At 35.5% G+C, this 21,827-nt stretch overlaps 1 protein-coding gene across 13 annotated transcripts in view; it reads right to left on the bottom strand.

The window, feature by feature from the left end:
- LOC145694742 (uncharacterized) overlaps nucleotides 1-21,827 on the bottom strand; it is a 753,582-nt gene that overhangs the window by 46,942 nt on the left and 684,813 nt on the right. For all 13 annotated transcript variants that reach the window (XR_014133041.1, XM_081771342.1, XM_081771336.1 and 10 more), the window contains one exon: nucleotides 7,949-8,068. Coding sequence is in view for 12 of the 13 variants with exons in the window: in XM_081771342.1 (XP_081627468.1) it covers nucleotides 7,949-8,068 (120 nt within the window). In the remaining variant the exon portion in view is untranslated. The remainder of the gene's footprint in view (nucleotides 1-7,948; nucleotides 8,069-21,827) is intronic.

Here is a 21,827-nt window from a genome sequence, read left to right as displayed (position 1 = left end):
CTAACGACAGAATAACATATAAACAATAATAATTATATTTATTTGGGATATAATATTCAGGCTGTGAAACGATTATAACAGAGTTCTTGATATACCTCAGGAGGTCCATGAAGGTAAACAGAAAGATAGCAAATGGAATCGAAGATAATAAACAGGTTGGGCTAGGTAGTACCATTTAAATCACTTTGATTTCCTCCCACCCCAAATTTTACATGCCAGAGACGCCAGTGGTGTGTGTGGGAGAGAACAACTAAAAGTGCAATTTATTAGATTAATATGGCATGAGACCATCTCTCTCATCAGAACAGCTCTGATGCGACGTGGAATGAAGTCATAGAGGCATAGAGATCGTGAATAGTACCAAGTAGAGTATTACACAATTCCGCGTACTATGCATCATTCAGTCCGTGAGAGGATATGGAACTATTACTATTTCTATTATTCATCAACGATCTTCCACATCATACACACAACAGTGAAAAATTATTGTTTGCTGATGATCTCAAAATATATGCCAAGATAAAAATATGTGCATGATTGCCTAGATTTACATCACGACTTAGAGTGTTGCAAACTGGTGTTCAGTTAATAAACTTGGAGTAAATGTACACAAATGTAACGTATTATCATTCAGCAGAAATCCTTCAATATGATTAGAAGCTTAGTAACACCTTTATAAGTAGACCTAACACAGTTAAAGATTTAGGTATTACATCTGACCCTAAATTAACGTTCATTAAACACATCGAAAATGTTATTCATGATGCGTTTAAATTATTAGGATTCAGAATTAGAAGTGGTAAGGACTTGAGAAATATATGAAGCACTCTTGAAAATGTATTACTCATATGTACGCACCACGTTGGAACATGCTATCGTGATTTGGAACCCCTCGCAACAAAAATATCGCCAACAAATTGAAAAAGTTCAATCAAAATTTCTTAGACCTTTTATATACAAAGTAACTGGAATTTATCCCTCACTTGAAAGTCATAATACATTGGCAGACAATTTTAATATTTACTCATTAGAACAAAGGCGTAATATTGTCGATCTGGTATTCCTTTAAAAAGTTCAAAATGAATTCGATTGTTCAAACTTTACATCTTCATTATACTTCTATGTTCCTTAGAACTACAATCAATAATACAGGTCTCTTTTATTCCAAAACGGCTAGGACCAACATAATGCTGAAGTAACCAATCTAGAGAACATGTTCTTTCTATAACAAATTATGTCATGAACATGATGAAATTGCACTCATGTCCAAAATGATTGTCGCATATCTATAACTGTCTTCTTGTAAGAACATAATTTGATAATGATTTTGCAGGGTACGTATAATACTGATATTATGTGTACAATCGGGAAACGTATATTTGTGGTAAATTTTACAGGAAAAGAATTATAAATACGAAAACTAGAATGAGTAAAACAAAATGTTACTAAATGGACAAGAAAGATTTATTTTCGTTTTATTGTTTTTATTTACTGTGCTTTTGACATGAAATTTGCCACATACATGTCTTTGCGGATTATACACATACTAACATTATAAAAAATACCGGGCGAATTTGTTATCAAATTATATTCCTAGAACAACATATTTATAGACATGCGACAATAATTTTGGACATGAGTGTACAATGCCTTGTAAAGCACTGAAAAAACTGCTGTTGGGCATGACTGTTGTGTTAATAAATAAATAATTCATAATGGAACAACTAAAAAATTTACAAACAATCAGGAATCAGAAAATTAGGCAATCAACTATGAAAAGGTCTGTTGCGATATTTCATCGTAGGGATCAAAGCGAGAAATCGAAAGCTTCGATTTTATTAGTCTTTTTAATATTACTAGACACGTGAAGGCGCCTATATTTAATTCTTAAAATTTATTTAATTTAACTTTCAGCTGAGTTAAGTTTAACGTCCCTTTCAACAGCGACGCTATATGAGATGGACGCTATATGACTGATTAACGTGGAATCCGAACCACGTAAGCTCCGCCGGGAATTGAATCCGGGTCTCCCACGCCAAAGGCATGTACGCTAACCGCTTAGCCACGATGGAGCTCATTTAGCTTTCAGATACAAGCTCGAAGATTCGATACACTACAACAGCAATGAAATAGGAAAAGGCGCCATTCCATTATTCATTTGGTAGCATTGAGAAAAAACCTTGGGATCCGAATTTGAGTCTTTCCGAATGGGAAGATTGTTTAATTTTATAACGAAAGGAAATGTTGCACTGTGTATTATGTTGTCATTACAGTTAAACAATGAAAAAAAAAAACAACTTTCAGCTCAATTTTGTTTCCTAACTTTTGCAGTTAATCACTTTAGCTTCTTCAGCGGCTTAACTAATCGTGTAAAACTCAGCTTTCACCAAGTAAATTTTGTAGTGGACAAACACCGTCTGTGTGAATTTTCTCGGAGCTTTCAAGTTTCCTCCTACTTTCTTGATTCCATCATTTCGTCCTTATCATAATCACACCTCCCTAGACTCGAAATATAATCGTGGAGTGTTAAACTAAAAAGTAAATAAAAAATAATTACGTAAAAAATGAAATGGAGTAAAGAGTTTTAAAAAAATGTATTTTCTTTATGTTTCATTATTTTATTTTGTTAAGCTTTCCACGAAGTGGAATTAATATACCGTTTCTGAGCGATTTCATTAGGTCGCCTTCGAGAACAGTTATTACAGTCAAGTTTGAGAAAATCGTTAATGCTGCTGGAAATCCACGCCATTTTGGCTTAGCTGTTGTTTTTTTTTTTACAAGTGAAAGTGTATTACCGTATAAGATTTGATTTTACTGAATTATTCTTAAACTCTGTTTAAACATATTTTATTTGGTGAAAATTGAATTATCGATAGCAATTATAATACACTTCAAGATCGTAATTTAAAAAATCAAATACAAACTTATTATTTGCTGAGTAAAAAAATATATTTACTTTAAAAAACTAAATACTTGTTACAGTTTTGCCAACTAACTTTTTGGCTTCATCAGACACTATGATATACAGGAAAAATGAACAATCTTGTATACAAACAACCTCTGAGACTTCTGGCGTAAGCCAATCCCCTTCAAGTATACTTATTTCAAATTTCTATTGTTCGAAGTCTTTCTATTGTTGTCAAAAACACAAAATGACAATCTTAACTAACCTAATCGAAACTAACAATTAATTAATTCAAATAATTAACTAAATAATTATTTGCTATTTGCCAGATGGTATGACCCTAATACCGTGGAAGAAAGGAAAAGCACTTCTATGGGATTTTACTTGTTCCGACACCTTCACCCCTTCAAATTTACATTCTTCCTCAGCACAAGTAGGCAACGTGGCTGCTCGCCGTGGAACAGAAAAACGCAAGAAGTACAGCAATTTACTCGACAAATATAATTTTGACGCTATAGCTATCGAATCAGGTAGTTCATGGGGTCCCGAAGGCCTTAACTTTATAAAAGAAGTTGGTCACCGCATTCATTTATCGTCAGGAGACGCTAGAGCAACCTCTTTTCTACTACAACGCATCAGTACAAAGAGTTTGGGAACGCTACCCTCTGGTAAGGAACTGGAGATCTTTCTTCTGTAATCATCTCGGCGAAAGTTTGAAAGTGTTGTTGCTAAGCTTATCACAATAATGTATATTATTTGATAATTATATTTTTGTTAGATCAATTGTAGGTGAAGAAAATATTGATCACAGATGTCTGTAATGGAAGATGTAAATTTCTTGTTGATGTAAAAGTTGCATCTATCTCCGTGATTCAGATTGTATCTAAATTGGTTTCAGTTTTCCAATTTCTTGGTTCAAAAAAAAAAAAAAAAATAAATAAATAAAATAAAAATAAATAAAATAAAAAAATAAAATAAAATAAAATAAAAAATAAAAAAGGAATAAATATACATCGACTAATAATATATATAATAATTATAAGTAAATATATTTGATAATTATTTACTTCATTATTTGAGTTAATTAATTGTTAGTTTAGATTAGTTTAGTTAAGATTGTCATTTTGTGTTTTTGACAACAATAGAAAGCCTTCGAACAATAAAAATTTGAAATCAGTATACTTGAAGGAAATTGACTTATGCTAGAAGCTAGATGTCTCAGAGATGGTTTGTATACAAGATTGTACATTTCTCATGTATGTCACAGTGTCTGATGAAGCCAGAAAGTTAGTTGGCGAAACTGTCACAAGTATTTAGTTTTTAAAAGTATATATATATTGCTCAGCAAATAATATATATATATATATATATATATATATATATATATATATATATATATATATATATATATATATATATATATATAAATGAATAAATATACATAAAATGCATACATATATATACATATACAACATGTACAGCGGTGGACACTTCTAAATGGTACACCTTAGCCGTAAATCTCCATATGGCTGTACCATTTAGAAGTGTCCACCGCTGTACATTAATCAATATATATGAAAACCACCATAATACCTAGGTACATATTCAATTCTTATACTTTAAGCTTTTTAAATAACTTATTCTACTGTTGGTCGATGGAAGTCCTGAGTTCCAGTTCATTGTTTTATTCTCCAGTAAATTACTCCTGTATATCATAGTGTCTGATGAAGCCAAAAAGTTAGTTGGCGAAATTGTCACAAGTATTTAGTTCTTTAAAGTAAATATATTGTTTTGCTCAGCAAATAAGTTTGTATTTAATATTGTAATTTAAAGTAGATAAAATTGTTGATACATATAGAATTTAAAGTGAATATTTTAAGAATGTATTCGAACATTTTGTTAGCGAATAATTTAAATACTTGAAATCATATTCAAATATTCCGACAGCAAATATTTGAAGAAGACATGTATAGATACATATATATTTGCATTTAATTATATACAAAGCAAAGCTTCTACTTATGAAAAATATGAAAAATCAAATTTAAGTAAAATTAAATTTATATACAGGGTTTCGAGAAAGAATAGTAGGGTATCATTGAGCTGCTATGAAAGAGTGATGGCACTAAGATGATTGAAAGTTTTGTTTGATAACACAAATACCTACCTAGTTTACTTAATACAAACACAAACGTAGTGCTACCGGAATCCACTATACTGTGACATTAAACATGCTAAAGTGTAATTTGCATCACGTCAAGGGCAGGGTTGGCAAGTTAATTCACCAGTTACGATTTATGTAAATAACACGTAATTTACTAGTAATTTGCATCTCAGTATGTTTCTTTGTCTGCACCATTTACGGCAGCACGACACACGTCCAGACAATAATCAATTTTACACGATAGCCTATGAACCTTTCTTGTCACTCTAAAGCAGACCACAAACGACGATTTTTTTCTTTCTTTCTTTTCTTTTTTTTTTTTTTTTTTTCAAATTTACTAATTGTATCAATCGAAACAAAACCTAACTTTCAGAATTTATATTAATATTAGGGACTGTGAAAAAGAACACGCGCAGTGTGCAGTTAATATTTCTTATTGTTTTACCGCCGTTGTAGACTGCAGAATGTACAAAGCATTGACAAGATAGCTGACAGCAAGTGTGAAGTAGAGTGGGTCTTTGTGCGTGCAGAAAACCGTCAGCCGCGGCAAACGCGAAAGCGGATGAATATCAAAACCTAGCTTGTTGCAGTGCAGAATTGTCTCCTTTTATTGTGGCTTCTGGCTTAAAGCTTTTGTCGACCACAGAGGATTTTAAACGTACAATATGATGAAATGGTTTCTAACCATAATCATGTGCACAAATCGTAATACTTATTTGTTATTTATACAGGCAAATGCTAGTAGTTTACAATTGTAAAATCTAGCGAGAGACCAGACAAATTTGGAAGAAACGTTTTAATCTTTCTTTTTCGTTGTGTCAAACCAAACAGTAACTAGCGGGGAAAAAATTTCTATTTTAATTTGTGGACCTGTTTCTAGTTTTTTACGTGCAATAACCCAACCCTAATAAAGGGCCCGTTTCTTGGCCCGCACGAAGCCCCGACCTCATAGCATTCTTTTTTTTCTTCTTTCTTGTGGGTTCTATCAAAGATACTGCAAAGATAATGTGCATGTTAAATCGATAATGAGAACAACCTGAAAGTGAGAAAGAACGAGACAATTGCCAAACAATGCTCAATCTGGTGTAAAATTGATTATCGCGTGGACGTATGTTGTGCCATTAGTGACGTACAAGTAGAAACATATTGATATACAAATGTACTTCAACATTTTTTTTGGGGGGGGGAGGCACAGTTTAGTGTATTTTGGCACTGGAACAGTATATCATTCAACCATGCAAGTGCCATCACTCCTGCACAGTAGTTCCACGAAACTTCTCCAGTCTTTCCCGAATATCTTATATACATCGAATTCATTTTCAGAAAGCAATGAAAATTTAATAAGATTTGGATATTAAAATCCCCGTTCGAGATTAATATTTCCTCATATACATCAATGGGCTGAAAAATCAAAATAGTATAAGTACTAATACGCTATAAAAACACTCGAGTCATACTTAAGATAATGAGCATCAATTTTTCATGAAACATTTTAATTTTTATTATTGAGATCATACTACAACTTAATCTATAGACAAAAAAAAAAAAAAAAAAAAAAAAAAAAAAAACCACCTTTTTAACAAAAGGTTTTAAAAGATATTTTGAAAGGAAACGAAGCAAATTAAGTTAGTTAGATAAAACAACATTGAAATGAAAGGCTTGTCTTTAGTTTAAAAATGCAAATCTTTGCGGAATTTCTAATTCTGTATCACTCATAAAAACCAAGCCTTTAATCGGTCAGTCGATTGTATGATGAAAATGTTTGCGCCAGTTCCGAGGTTTTTTTTTTTTTTTTTTTTTTTTTTCGCTTCTAGCTTATGAACATACATGATTGCGTTATGTTTCTTCTTTAAAAAAAAAATCTATGCTTTATTCTCTTCTCTTATTATCTTATTGTTTGTGTGGATGCTAAGTACTCCTACATAATTTCTGGGGGAAGGGGGTGTTCGAGCACCGAAACACTCCTGGAGTCGGCGTCCCTGGATTAAATTGAATCCATAGTGACTCATCTACCTTTAATAAAATTGTAATTAATTCCATGTTGCGTTTCGTGGGCGACAGTTCTGAGGCTAATCTTCCATCCTCTCCTCGTGCTTAGATCTTTAAAGTATTTCCCCCACCTCCTAACACTGGTATCACCCACGCAACATATCCATACGCACTTTAGTCTAATGTAAATTTCACCAGCAGGAATTCCCTCTCTAATATGGAATTCAATAAAGACACGTTATCGAAGATAATGAAGTCACGCTGCCTTGCAGTGCCGGATTAAGGTTTGATGGGGTCCTAAGCTATTGAAGGTAATGGGACCCTTTATGTGTCCAGATGAACTTAGGTACCTTATATACAGAGAAGAAGAAACTAGTGATATTTCAGGAAGCAGATTGCAGACAGGGACCCATTACTTACATCATAGGAGTCCACACAACACGAAACACTGTTACTATATGCAGATTTTATTTCATTTACTGTTTTGATTATACTGTGAAAATGTATATCCAGTTTTTCGTTTAGTTTTTTGGGTCCCCCAAGAGAGTGGAGCCCTAAGCTATAGCTTGTGTAGCTTATACGTAAATCCGGCGCTGCTACCTTGATATGTTTAATGAAGTCTGTCATTGTCTGTACATTACTTCGTTCATGTATATTGGTGAATTCTGATTTTTCTTCTTCCTAAATATTGTTCATTACCTTTGTAAGCCCTTCGTAAACTATTCTCAAATTAATCATACCCCAAGATAGTAATTAGGCCTACCCGAAACCGTACTAATACATAATCTTTTATCACGAGTTTCAATACTATTGAAAATTTGTCTTAAAATTATGCTCTTTATATACATCGAATGATTTTAATATTTTTTTAAAATGAAATTTTAAGTTACCTGTCATGTCCACGATGGTAGAAATTGTCGTTGGAATCCTGGTTCCAATCTTGATAATCGTAATCTGAGTATCTATCACGTCTTGAGAAATAACCATTGTGATAGTCTTCCCAGAAGCTCCTAAAGAGAAAGAAAACAATGAAAACATATCCTGATTCGGCCATAATCAACTAACAAAGATAAAATGTTGCATGCACCACAAAGGTTTTCGGAAGTGACTAACTTCACTGCCAAACAAAAGCCAAATTGAATGGAAATACTTACTGATCTCAGAATCAAAATCGAAAAATAACTTCGCATACAGTAGAAATCTATCAATTAAAATGCTACAATGGCAACAAAAAGCGCCTGAGCTCCAACTTATAACCTATGATTTCAACCCTTTGATTTACGGTTGTTTGTGATTTCACGTTTAACAAAAACAAATATTTTACACTATGTGTACTTTAAATAAATTATTTGAGTAGACCCTTGTCATATAAAGTTTATTTTATTTTTAATTATTGTTCAAAGTCTTTGTATTTTAATAAGCCTTTTCCAAAATCAATGCAAATGAAATGTGCTGCCATCTTTGGAGTTCTTTTAAACTATTCGTTTGTGGGCGTTTATATGTTTGTGGCCAATCTTTCGACAATGAGATCTCGGAAACTACAGGCTCTAGAAAGATGACTTTTTCACTGGTCAATTGCAAATTTTGTGTAGATTGTCCAGGTCTAATTGAATATTTAAAAAAAAAGCCATTATTTCTTTATTACATATTTACGGTACACTGGAAGTGTTGAAATTAAAAAGAAAAAAAAACTAAAGCATCATATCCTACACATTATACATTCCAACACCACGTAATTATATAAAGGGGTCGCATACGAAGGATAACCATTTCTCCACTCGTTAACAGTAAGCTGAATCTTTATTGTTTGGAGTTTTGCCCAATGAACACCATATATCACTGACATTATAATTGTGTGTGGGTAATGTATTTGCTTATTACTAGAGACCGAATGTTTAGGCACTAAAAACCTGGAAAATAGGCACTAAAAATTTAAGAAATAGGCAGTAAAATAGGCACTAAAATGCAACTCGAAATAATGCAGATAAATACTCAATATAATTAAAAAATAGATTCAAGTGATAGATAATGTTCAAAGAATATAGAAACATACTTCTTTGTTAATATCTTCTTTTATTGTACATATCAAAACGAACCTTGTTATGCATTCCATATATACTGGGAGAACCTGAAAGATGGGCACATACGTCAGGAGGTGATTCATGATATCAAAAAAAGACAAAAAGTCCTCTTGTATGTTGTCGAATTCCACGTCGTGTAGGAGTGACAGGGGGGCGGGGCGAACTTGGAATCCAAAATCAAATCCTGACAATTGGAACGAGACATAAAGACGTGAACATACTTCGGGAGGTGATTCCTGACATTCAAGAGGACTATTTGTCTTCTTTTCATGTCACGAATCACCTCTCGAAGTAAGTGCACATCTTTCGGTTTCGTTCCAATTGTCAGGATTCGATTTTCGATTCCAAGTTGGCACTCTGTCACTCGTTGACGACACGGAATTAGACAAAATACACGAGGACTTTTTGTGTTCTTTTGATATCACTAATCACTTCCCGAAGTATGAGCATATCTTTGAAGTTCACTCTGTATATATATTGCAACGTACCACGTGCTTGTGTTTACAAACACCTAATATACACATATATGTGTGTATTATTTATGTTATATAAATTAATTTTTTCCCAATGAAGGCTTAATTTGAAGAAAATGCATAGAATAGGCAACATTAGGCACTAAAGCAATTATTTAGGCAGTAAATGTCGAAATAGGCAAAATAAAATTGGCTTAAATCGAAACTATAACCCCCCCATATAAACTTTAAAACGTTACTTTTGATCATCTCTTTAATATTAAAGAATAGGCATTATGCCTAACATCCGGTCTCTACTTATTACATACTGCATGCAAGAAAGAAAGAAAAAAAAAACTGATCATACGTGGATTAAAAACTCCAACCGGAAGTAGGCTCAAATCTTGCAAATGGTGCGAGATATTGGAAAAAGTAATCGACAAAATCTCCCCTTTATGGTATCTCTTGCCAATTTTTATCAAGACGTCTTTTACTTGTGTCTGTAAAGGGACATGTACAGATGTGAGGAATAACAAGAGATTCATGCTCATATGCGAATGATGCGCTGTGTAGAGATGGCAGGTTCAGCTAGTATCATATAAAGACTGCACGTACAAAACAGCCAGAAAAATGTGATTTAAAACTCAAATTTGTTTATTTATGTTGTTTATAACGTAACCTTGTTACGTTTCCAGTCTCTGTCAGTTTAAATATTTGCACTATTACAAAAGATTATATAAAAGTACAAGGAAATGTTTCTAATTTGATAACGATTGGGTTCAACAGAAAATCTTTAAATTTCTTGAGCATGGAATTTGCATGATTCAACAGGTGTTGATGTTTACGATTCCCAGATCCATCAAAGACTCAGAATAACCAGTCTCTTTTCATAATCCTGCAAAGTAGCTGAAACACTAAAAGCGGCCTTTACTTGTTGGTTTATAACATTCTACAACCACGCACGCAAGTGACGTTGTCCTCAAAACAGTGGTAAGACAAGAATTTCATAAACACAATCAAAATGAGACAAACCGAACACTTGTTGTTATTAATCTGTATTACAGTTTCGGCAATATATCATTGCCTTCATCAGACAAGTAATGAAAATACAATCTAAGGGCACAACTCATACAGTGTTCGTAGGTTTCCTTAAGAAAATTTCCCCTCGACTGGCACAAAATTTTCCCTTTTCTTATCAACTTTTGCCTAGTTTTTGAGTGTCCTATTGATATTCACATGGTCAATACCGTCAATATCTTCGTTATGTTGAATTTTGAATCGGATCCCATTGAGTGAACAAAATGTAACCTTGCGGTGTTTTAGCACACATATGAGACTATACAATCTGGACAATTTTGAACAAATTCAGTGTGACATATCTATTTTAATTTGAATTTTTAGTGTTATTTTTTTATTTTACAGGTTTTTTCAATATAGTACAACTTGTGAAGCAGTCTTTAAGCTTTTTAATGGTATTTGTTTCATGTCTCTAGTGCACATATTAACCATTTTATGTCAATTTTTAATAATCACTGTAACTGAAAAAATGCCCTTTTTTGACATTTTTGAACATCCTGTATGGGGACACTTTCAGGAGGAGAGAGGTAATATTTGGGATCTTTCTCATCTCCCACTGAAATAAAGCTGTGCAGTGGCGAAGCGTACTATGAGGCTCTTAGGCCGGGCCTACCCTGTTTTCTACCGTATATTTTCTTTATCTCTGGTTTCTTATAAAGTAAAGTCAATACTTCAACCTTTCGGTTTTTTCAGTAACAAAATCGTAGGTTGGAAACACTCGGAGTCCCTTCCATCTGAGCCTCACCAGCTCGCTAGACAGGTTTTACACGCTATGCTGCTCAGGGAGCGATGCTATTTTCGCTTGGGATTGCACGCATTGTTGGGACGGTGCGAAGGCTCGCCTCTGGGAGTTTAGTTTTAACGTTGAAGGCATCTTTCAATGCTAATATATTATAAAATGGTTTTCTTAACACAGAGTAAGAAGTTTCTGTGTAGTATTACGTATTTCTATTAGTGATAACTTGTTTAATTTAGGTATGTACTTAGAAGTTATTCAGAGTAGTTGTTTTTCTTTCTTTTTTTTCTTCTACATGGGGCCTAGTTCATAACAGCATATACAGTAGAATATAAATCTGATACATTAGGGCTTTGCTTGTTTCGGGAGGGACTTTGCTCTGGAAATGTGAAAATTGTGTAATATGTATAAAACATTAACAATCTGCGATAAAATTTCGATAAGTGCTTAAGCCCGGAAAACATCCCCTTAAATATGCCACTCCACAGAATGCAATATTAAACATCTTGCGCTAATTCAAATAAAGTTTCTTCTGCGCATTAACATTTATAGTGAAGTCACGTGATACATTAAATAAAAGCGGTATTATACTTACTTTAAAGTGAGAGACATACGTAACAAACGCTTATTTAAGAAATTTGACAGCTAATTGTAAGAATGTATTTTCTTTTTCTCTCCCTCCATTTTCAAATACACAGGAAATGAAAACAGCAACTGTGAAGGAAATTGCCCTCACTCCCCCCCCCTGCAAATCCCAGGCAGAAGAAAGTATGAATTGCACTTCAAAATATTTGTAGTGGAGCTAAAGGAATATTCCGTTAAAACATATTGCGTGTTCACCTCATGTAAATTTTTGTTGAATAATAATATTTCTTTAAAATAAATAAGATTTGGTAGGTTTTCTGTTTAACTCAATAAGGAAATTAGAATTCTGAGTGTAATTTCAAACATTTCATGATACATTAAATGTTATTTGTGTTATGTTTGTCGGGCCTACCCTACTTATGGGATTACGTTTCGCCACTGAAGCTTGCACCAACTTTTACAAAAATCTAATATGGCAAGGTCAGATTTTGTCATTTCATTGTTAATTTCACATGGAATGTCCCAGATATGTTTCCTTTTGCATTATTTTTCAATGAACAATTGCATGTCAATATCGACAAAATAGAACTCTTCTGTAACATTGCATGCAACGCCTGGCGCTCTATAACCACCGGTTGAATCAATTTCATTACACAATGTTTTGGAAACTTTTCAAATGTTAATAATACAGCTCGAATTTAGTAGAAATCATAATACGTCCAAGCAATATTTCCATTTTTCATTCATTAACACATAATAGTCAACTAATTTTCTGTTGACAGCTTTGTTGCTTTTAAGTTCGTCAAAAAGTTACATAAATCATACGATAAGGTGACTTGGTTGTTGAATCAATTTTCAGCAATTAAATACAAGGTGTGATAAAAAAAAAGGTACAGTGAATGTAGCTGCACAGTGCCATCTATCGATGTTGTATCCATTTTAACTAATAAGTCCGGTAGCCTAAACCTTTGGTACAGTCAGTGTCGAATTTGAACGAGTTGTGACATGTTAGTTGGCTTTGGCTTTCTGAAGCAGAAGAGTGAAGACGTGTTAACAGTGTCTGTCGCGTGCCAACATTCAACTTTGTTCTAAACTGAAAAAGAAAGAAAAAAAAGCACCAAAGAAGCTCACGAAATGTCAAAATCAGTGTACGGTGATGAAACGGTGGCACTGAAGACTGTTTGCAAGTGGCATGAGCGATTCAAAAGCGGCAAGGAGTCAGTTTAAAACTAGCAACGATCGAGACCTTCTTCGACGTCAGAAACAGATGAAATGTGCAAAAAGTGGCACAAATGATTTGTTTAAACAGACGAATGACCATTCGAGAGCTTTCCGAAAAACTAAACATTTCGTATGGGTGTTCCGAGAAAGTGTTTGTCTCTCTACATCCGCCTTACTCACCAGATTTAGTACCATGTGATTTCCGGCTCTTCCCAAAAATTAAAACCGTGCTTAAAGGAAAACGTTTTGACACCACTGCTGACATTGAGAGAGCCACGACAGAGCACCTAAACGTCCTTCTAAAAAAGCTTCCAGTCATGAATTCAACGTTGGGATAAGTGCATTACTATCCAATGGCAGTACTTTGAAGGAGATTAAATCAAATTCCATGTAAACTTATTACTTTGTTCGTAATAAAATTATTCACCGTATTTTTTGATCACACCTCGTAACTTTTATATAATATATGACGTCAATGTATTTAGCCAGCTTGTGGCAAAGATCGATAAGAGTGAAGAAATCTCTTTAATATTTATTACACCGTTTTCTAGTTAATATTGTATATATATATATATATATATATATATATATATATATATATATATATATATATATATAGCGTGTATCAAAAAGAATCATCCGGCTTTAAACAATAATATCTATTCTGTCTTTTCAGAGATGTGAGTGAACAATGTACTGTTCGAAAGAGGAACATCTCTAGTTGTACATGGTTTCCGCTAGGTAGCAGCAGTGTGCTTGAGTGAACGCCCACTACGGTTCTGGTTAAAATGGCATCTGGAGAACAGAAAGCGTTTTGTGTACTACGTTTTGCGGAGTGCAAGTCAATGATAACTGTTCAGCGTGACTTTCGTACTAAGTATGGTGTAGATCTTCCTACTGCACAGAGCATTAGACGATGGCATGAACAATTCCGAACAACAGGTTGTTTGTGTAAGGGAAAATCACCGAGACGTCCTCGAGTGCCCGACGCAGACGTGGAGCGCGTCCGTCAATGTTTTACACGCAGTCCGCAGTAATCCGTTCGTCGTGCAGCTCGACAGCTCAACATGCCCTCGATGTCCGTCTGGCGTGTGTTGCGTCGTCGTTTACACATGAAACCATACAGAATTCAGCTACTGCAAGCTCTTTGTGAAGGTGACAAAGAACGACGTATGGAGTTTTGTAATTTCATTCTTGGCAAGATTGCAGAGGACGGCAGTTTTGTTCAACGCTTAGTGTTTAGTGACGAGGCAACATGCCATTTGAATGGAAATGTGAACCGCCATAATGTGCGAATATGGGAAACGGAACACCCACATGAAGTTGTACAACATGACAGGGACTCGCCAAAAGTTAATGTGTTTTGTGCAGTTTCCCTAAAAACGGTGTACGGTCCATTTTTCTTTGCCGAGAACACTGTGACGGGGATAACCTACCTTGATATGCTTGAGTACTATCTTTCATCACAGTTGGAGACTGATTCGAATGATTTCATCTACCAACAGGATGGGGCACCGCCACACTGGCATGGGAAAGTGCGGGGATTTTTAAATCGAACGATTCCACAACAATAGATAGGTCGCACTGGACCAAATGATGCAACGTTACATTACTGGCCTATTATGTGGTTATTTTTTGTGGGGGTTTATAAAAGACTCCGTTTATGTGCCTCCGTTACCAAGCACATTGAATGAACTGCGACATCGCATAACGGCAGCTGTGGATGCTGTAACTGAAGACATGCTAGCTGCAGTTTGGGACGAATTTGAATATCGCATGGACATATGCCGTGCATCTCAAGGGGGAATATTGAACACCTATGAACAGGTGCAATAAAAACTTTTTGACTTTCACTGTCATGCAAAACAAAAACTATTTGTATATGTTTATTAGTTTCAGAAATACAGACTTGCCAAAGTGGATGAATCTTTTTGATACACCCTGTATAAAGAATAATGTAATCAAATTATACATTACCCAGTAAATGTATCGTACATACTCAAATTATGAAAAAAAAACTAGGTATGAGTTTTGGTACTGTATATTTTAAATTACAATTATTATACAAGATTTTAAAGAAAAAAAAAACCTGTGCTATAGTTGTGGTAACTTACTGTAAATTTTCGACCAATCACTCATTTTACACACTATGTAAGAAATTATTTATATATATTACACGTTTATACAATATAATATCGTTTACGATACCTTCTTAATTTAAGCATTTTCTTTCGATATCCAACGCTTATTTTCAAACACCCTTTCATGCATACAAAATTGTTTTAAAATACGTTTTAACAGTACGGGCTAATTGTAATGGCTTCGATCAAGTATCCACATTTCAGTGCATTTAACTAAAAATATATGGAAATTATAAAGATTAAAAGTATTTTATTTTAAAAATAATTATAAAGCTCAATAATTAAGAAAAAAACCTTTAAAAAACATTAAAAGTAATATTTACTTATCAAATTAGTAAAATTAGTAGCACTTACTCGACAACGTAACTGTAAGAGCCTGCTTTGCTTATATATGTATTGATTGCGTCATAGGATTTCCTTGTATTGTTTCACTTTGTATTATCCGGTTTTTACCTATATTGCTTTATGTTGCGTCATCTGGATTCCCGGTACTGATTCATGTTGCGCCATCGCGTTTTTCTAGCACTGCTTCAGATTGCGTTGTTTCTAAGTGTTGCTTCATATTACGTCATCGAGCCTTCCAGTATTGCTTCTTATTACGTCATTGGGGTTTTCCCACGATCGAAAAAAAATGATAAATTTGTTCTCCAAAGGAACAAAACTAAGGTGATGCGAAGTATATTCAAACAAATAAAAGTGGTTCCAGTTGAAAAGAAGTTTGAGAAACGCTGGGCTAGGTGATAAATGCAGTAAGCGCATATTCTAATTCATTAGAAAATTATTGAGCTCCTTCGTGGCTAAGCGGTTAGCGTACGCGCCTTTGGCGTGGGAGACCCGGGTTTGATTCCCGGCGGGAGCTCATGTGGTTCGGATTCCACGTTAATCAGTAGGTCCACGTCTCATATAGCCTCGCTGCTGAAAGGGACGCTAAACTAAAATCAACTCAACTCTAGAAAATTATCGATATTATTATTATTATTATTATTTATTGTGTGTTTGAGATTAGTGTTTTGTGTGTGTGTGTGTGTGTTTTGTTTTTTTTTTTTTTCACATTCTTTCATTCGCATTCATTGTAGACTTCATCTCACATTTAACTGAAGGAAAGGCACAGTAAGGAAAGTATGGATGATATTACGAGACTGTCTTAACTCCTCGAGAACATTTCACTTCATGCACGGAAGAATCATATGAACGGGTTTCATGACTGACAAGATAGCTAATGCCGTGTTTCGCTGTGATGTCCTTGGTTCAACTCCCAATAGAGGCAAAACTAAGCTTGTGGTATTGACCAGAGACGGAGTGGGTTGTGAGTCAGTAGGTAGCGGGTCAACAGGACTTGATAAACTGAGACCCATTCTGACTCACCGATCCACCATGACCCACTGATCAACTCTGCTCAGTGCATTACAAACACGATGTTTTGAACACTGGTGAATTTGTCTACGTGTTACTTTCAAGGCCTCCATTGTTCTTCCTTTTTCATTTGTTTCTATTTACTTATCTAAGATGAGTATATCTAAGTGAAAAAAAAAAACTTCAGGCACTTTTGGATATTGATATTTATAACTGTAACAATAGCAATAGAATTTACTACTTTGCTTTCGAGATATAGTCTAATTTTAAAGTTTTTTTTTTTTTTTTTTTTTTGCGTTGGCCTACTTTACCTTGATTTGAAACTTTCAAATTTCATCCTATTTTTCACTGAGAAGTATCTGTAATTCAACAAGGAAATAATTATATATGATAATTAAATTGAAACTCATCGCAATATGGCCCATAAAAAACACTTTACCATTTCATATTGTAAAGGTCAGATCCATCGGTATTTTGTAACAGAGCAGTGCTTGAGCGACTGACCGTAGGAATTCGAACTCCGATTAGTGATAATTTCACAGCCTTGTTTTATTACACTCTTTGGGCGTGGATCATACGTCGTAGTGAGTGGCGTAACAATGTTGTTTGGTTAATAAAAGTTAATAAGCTCAGTACACGTATAAAGGTGACCAAGAAAGTTCTGTCTCTTTTTGTGAAGGTATGTGTTCCATTGGCCCTCACACCGTGAGATGAATGCGAATTGAGACAAGGTCAGTTGTTGGTGTGGGTATATCCAACATACTACCTGGATGTCGCAGTTCAGTTGGACCATGAACTTGGGTAAGGACAGAGTGAACATTAAACCTCTACAGAGCGTCATAAGCGCGTGTATACTGTACCAGTTCAAACTGGGGTTAAACGCCGCTGCAGCGGTGCGGAAGATATGCCAGGCCTTTGGTGAGGGTGTCATGACTACGTCGACAGTGCAGTGGTGGTTTAACAAGTTTAAGGACAGTGACAAAACACTCGAAGACGCACCACGTGCCGGAAGACAACACATATACAAAATTAGACAGCAATTGAGGCGAACAGTGGCCAGACGTGTGAGGAACTGGGACAACAATTCAGTGTGAGTGGAGAAACCATTTGGCAGCACCTCCATCAACTTAAGAAGCACTACAAGTTGGGTCGATGGTTCACATGATTTGACTCAGGGCCAGAAGGTAACGCGAGGAGATACCTGTGTTTCTTTGCTGTCTCGTCTGAGGAAGGAGCCAGTTGACATGTGATGAGAAGTGGGTCCTGTACGAAGCACCAAGGTGCCGTCATCATTGGTTAGTATCCCACATTAACCGGTTCCAAAACAGCCGAAACCAGAACTGCACCAGAAGGTCATCCTGGGTGTTTGGTGGACTGCTCGCGGCATCGTGCGTCATGAACTGCTACCAGCTGTTCAGATCATCAATGCAATTGTGTACTGTCAGCAGATGATCCGTGTTCAAGAAAAACTCAAAACTCTGGAGTCAAAGCTCCAGAATCGGAAAGGGGACCTCCTGTTACAGGACAACTCTTAAGCCCCACGTGGCTAGGATGGGAAACACCATTGCATCTACCATACTCCCCGAACATTGCACCGTCCGATTATCACCTGTTCCATTCCTTGGATAATCACCTTAAAGGACGCCAGTTCAAATCCCTAGTAGAGGTGCAAAATGCACTTGATACCTTCTTACCTCTTGGTTACCTTTATAATATAGGATTGAAATTGTGTTAATACAGGAGGATTAATCTCTTAATCACACAGTACTATAGCCTCGACGAGTTTACAGTAATGCCAATAATTTGACATGCAAATGTAATAAATTGCGAGTGAAGTGAGCAGTAATTTTTGTTTTTGCCATGTTCGGAAATGAAGATTGCTAAAACTTGGGGCTCCATTTATATAATTTGCTTCTTTTTTTTTAATTAAAAACCCTAGGCGCCCTCTAATATGCCGAAACGCTCTGCGCCCGTAGGCAATGCCTACCCTATTGCTACGCCACTGGTCGGAGTTGATGACGATAGGCTTTGGTGGGTCAGAGTGAGACAGTGGCTGGTGGATCAAGTTTCCATTGATCCACGCCATCTCTGATATTGACTCGGCATTGCAAAACAGCCAAGAGTTAGTTGAATCACGAGATTAGAATTAATTTGAGCTGAACGTTCCTCTTCAGCAGAGAGCTTGTGTATGAGCCGGGATGTTCGGTTTAAAGTGGGATCCGATCCACTACACAGGTTTATATCCGAGACAAATAAATACACTGACTAACTCACTTCTCAACAGACTTCAGAAACCTTCAAATTTTTGCAGAAATGTTTCTCTTGCACGCTCGGCTGTAGAAAAGGCACGATTTTAGGATTGCCTATACGTAATCAGTTATGGAAATTTTGCATCGTAACTTTTTTTTAAATTTAATTTTATTTTTTAGCTTGAAAATTACACCCTGAAAGTGAGATGAGAAAATATTAGACAATTTTCCTTTCCCTCTTGAATCATCGTACATATATAACGGCATGGAATTCTGTATCTTAATACGAATGTTACACACTTAAGTGGAGTGAATGTGGAAGACTCGGAAGGAGACGCGAGCGCAAAATGTTCGTTGGTTTGTCGGATTACAATTTAGCGTTCCTTTCAGCACAGAGGCTATATGAAACGTGGACCTATAGGATAACGTGAGATCCGAACTACATGCGCTCCCGGGTCTTCCACGCTAAAGGTGGGCACGATAACAGTACAGCTCACAGATGACGAAAAGAACCCTAAAACAGCTGTAGCGGGGAAAGGTCAACGACACGGTCAATTCCATTTTCGGTTTTTGTGGTGTGGTCTATACTTAGATGTCGTCTGCTACTCCGGGTAGTTATCTGTGTGCTATTCCGTGGTGTCATTTGAAATCCCCGTGCAAAAAGTGGGCGAGCCCATACCTACGCCACACTACTTCTGCTAGGGTTCTTCTCGTCATCTGTGAGCTGTACAGTCACGAGGGAGCCCATTTAATATATTTCAAAAATCAGTATTTGGCACAACAAAAATACTACTATTGGGAATTAAATGATATTCTACGCTATAGCTCGGTAAACAAAAGATTAATTCAAGAATTGTTTTAACTGAATTGCCTCTTCTTAGAAGAGCTTTATATATGAGTGTGAGAGAGAGAGCTATTGTGCAAACGCTTTTTAACTCTCTCCCCTCAAAAAAAAAAAAAAAAAGAAAAAGAAAAAAAGAAAAAAAAGAAAAAGAAAAAAAAGAAAATAGCTAATACTTTTATCTAATTTAGCGTCCCATGCTCATACACCGAGGCTAAGAAAGACTCATAATGAATGACAATGGAAAGAAGAAAGTGTGCAAGGAAACGGGAGAACTCCGAGGAAACCAACGTGGCGGTGTTTATCGCCCACAAAGTTACTTTGCGAGAGTTCGAATTGAACCAGGGACTCCACCAGAAGTGAGCACTCTACCAGCACTCTACCATTGAATCACCGCGACTTTTGTCATCGTCCAGACCCACACATTTTAAGACAAAATCAAAATTACTCAAAGGAGTTTTAAAGCGGCACGAATTTCAAATGGAAATTCCAACCAACATGAAATAATTTGTAAAGAGAACACGATAATTTATAATTTTGTAATTGGCAGAGAGAGTTATAACGTCATCTCACGAACTTGAGATTACAAACAAAAGAATGATGTTTAGAGAAGGCATAGCTTTTGTGGTTTACTGAATTTAAATTATGATGCAGTGCGCTGAGATTACAAACAGGTCTGAAACTTCCGCGTTCCGAACAACAGGAACATCAAAGCGTGGTTTTCAAGAAACCAGACAGGGGTTGCTCGGTTACCGCGTATTGTTAGACCTACATCTAATACAGTATGCAAGATTTAAATGATGCTCAGAAGCAACAAAGAGAAAAAGAAAGAGACGAAAACACCACCACCACTTGGAAAGAAAACTTCTCACAATTGGCAATGCTTGTTGGAAGCCACACATATGTAAGTGCATTTACAACAAACTTCAAACAATCATCACTTCGGAACTTCTGTCCATTCAAAACATTCAGTACACTGCACTTTACAGGCGAATCATCTGTCAAGAGTTCATAGGCCACTTAGTAAAACTCCAAATACGATTCACAATCACATGCTTGCATTCTTTTAAATGAAGGCAAAGCTTTAAAAAACTACCTTAATGCAACAATGCCTGGTTCATTACTGCATGCAATTACAGAAGGATCAAACAGCTTTCCCAAAGTATCATATACTTCTGTAGCTTGGGAGTCTTTTCTTTAAGAAGAAAGCTTCAAGAATGATTTTTCTTCACATTTTTTTAAAGTTACATTCAACATTAGCCCTCTTTTCACTTGGTAACAAATGTAAGTGTGCTTTACTTTTTTTTACCAGAGTCCCTGCAACATGTTCACTATAGCCGTGTAAGAATCACTCAAAATGCACCGTTCATGCTATGTTCTACCGTTCCGTCAGTGGAAAACTGGCGTTTTTAAATTAATGAAACTGGCGTTTTCAAAATTTCACGTTATTTCGCGTATTGTTAGAAATTTCGCGCAAAACTTCTAATTTCGCGTTTTATCGCACAAGGAAAATTAATGAAAATGCACATAACAATATCATAAAACGCCAAGAAACTGAAAATTACTTAACTCTGACGCATTTCGTTTTATCGCGCATTGCGAAAAACTCGTGCCTCTATTAATAAGTTCATTCTTCTTCGGCAAGAGCGCAAATGTGTACTCAAGAATATTGTCAACATTTGTAAATAATAATAACGTCCCACAATCATACCGTTTAGCCTAAAGGAGACGGATGATTAATTAAAGTGAATGATTGTGAAATTAATTTTTTGTGATCTTCCACCAAAGGCACACGTACTAGCCATTAGACCAGCGGGGAGTAAATGCCAACATTTGTAATTCAGATGATGTACACATATAGATGGTTATTAAACTAACTGAAACACTTTAAGAGAGTCCATAATTAGAAGCTCTGCTTGTATATAATTAAGTACAAACTTATTATTTGCTGATCAAAACAATATATTTTCATTTTAAAAAATTAAATGTTTGTGACAGTTTCGCCAACTAACTCTTTGGCTTCATCAGACACT

This window comes from Thermobia domestica, chromosome 9 (genome assembly GCF_964235325.1).
Source record: "Thermobia domestica chromosome 9, izTheDome1.hap1.1, whole genome shotgun sequence".
NCBI classification, from domain to species: domain Eukaryota; kingdom Metazoa; phylum Arthropoda; class Insecta; order Zygentoma; family Lepismatidae; genus Thermobia; species Thermobia domestica.
The sequence above is the reverse complement of the archived record's forward strand: the minus strand, read 5'-3'. Positions and strand labels throughout refer to the sequence as shown.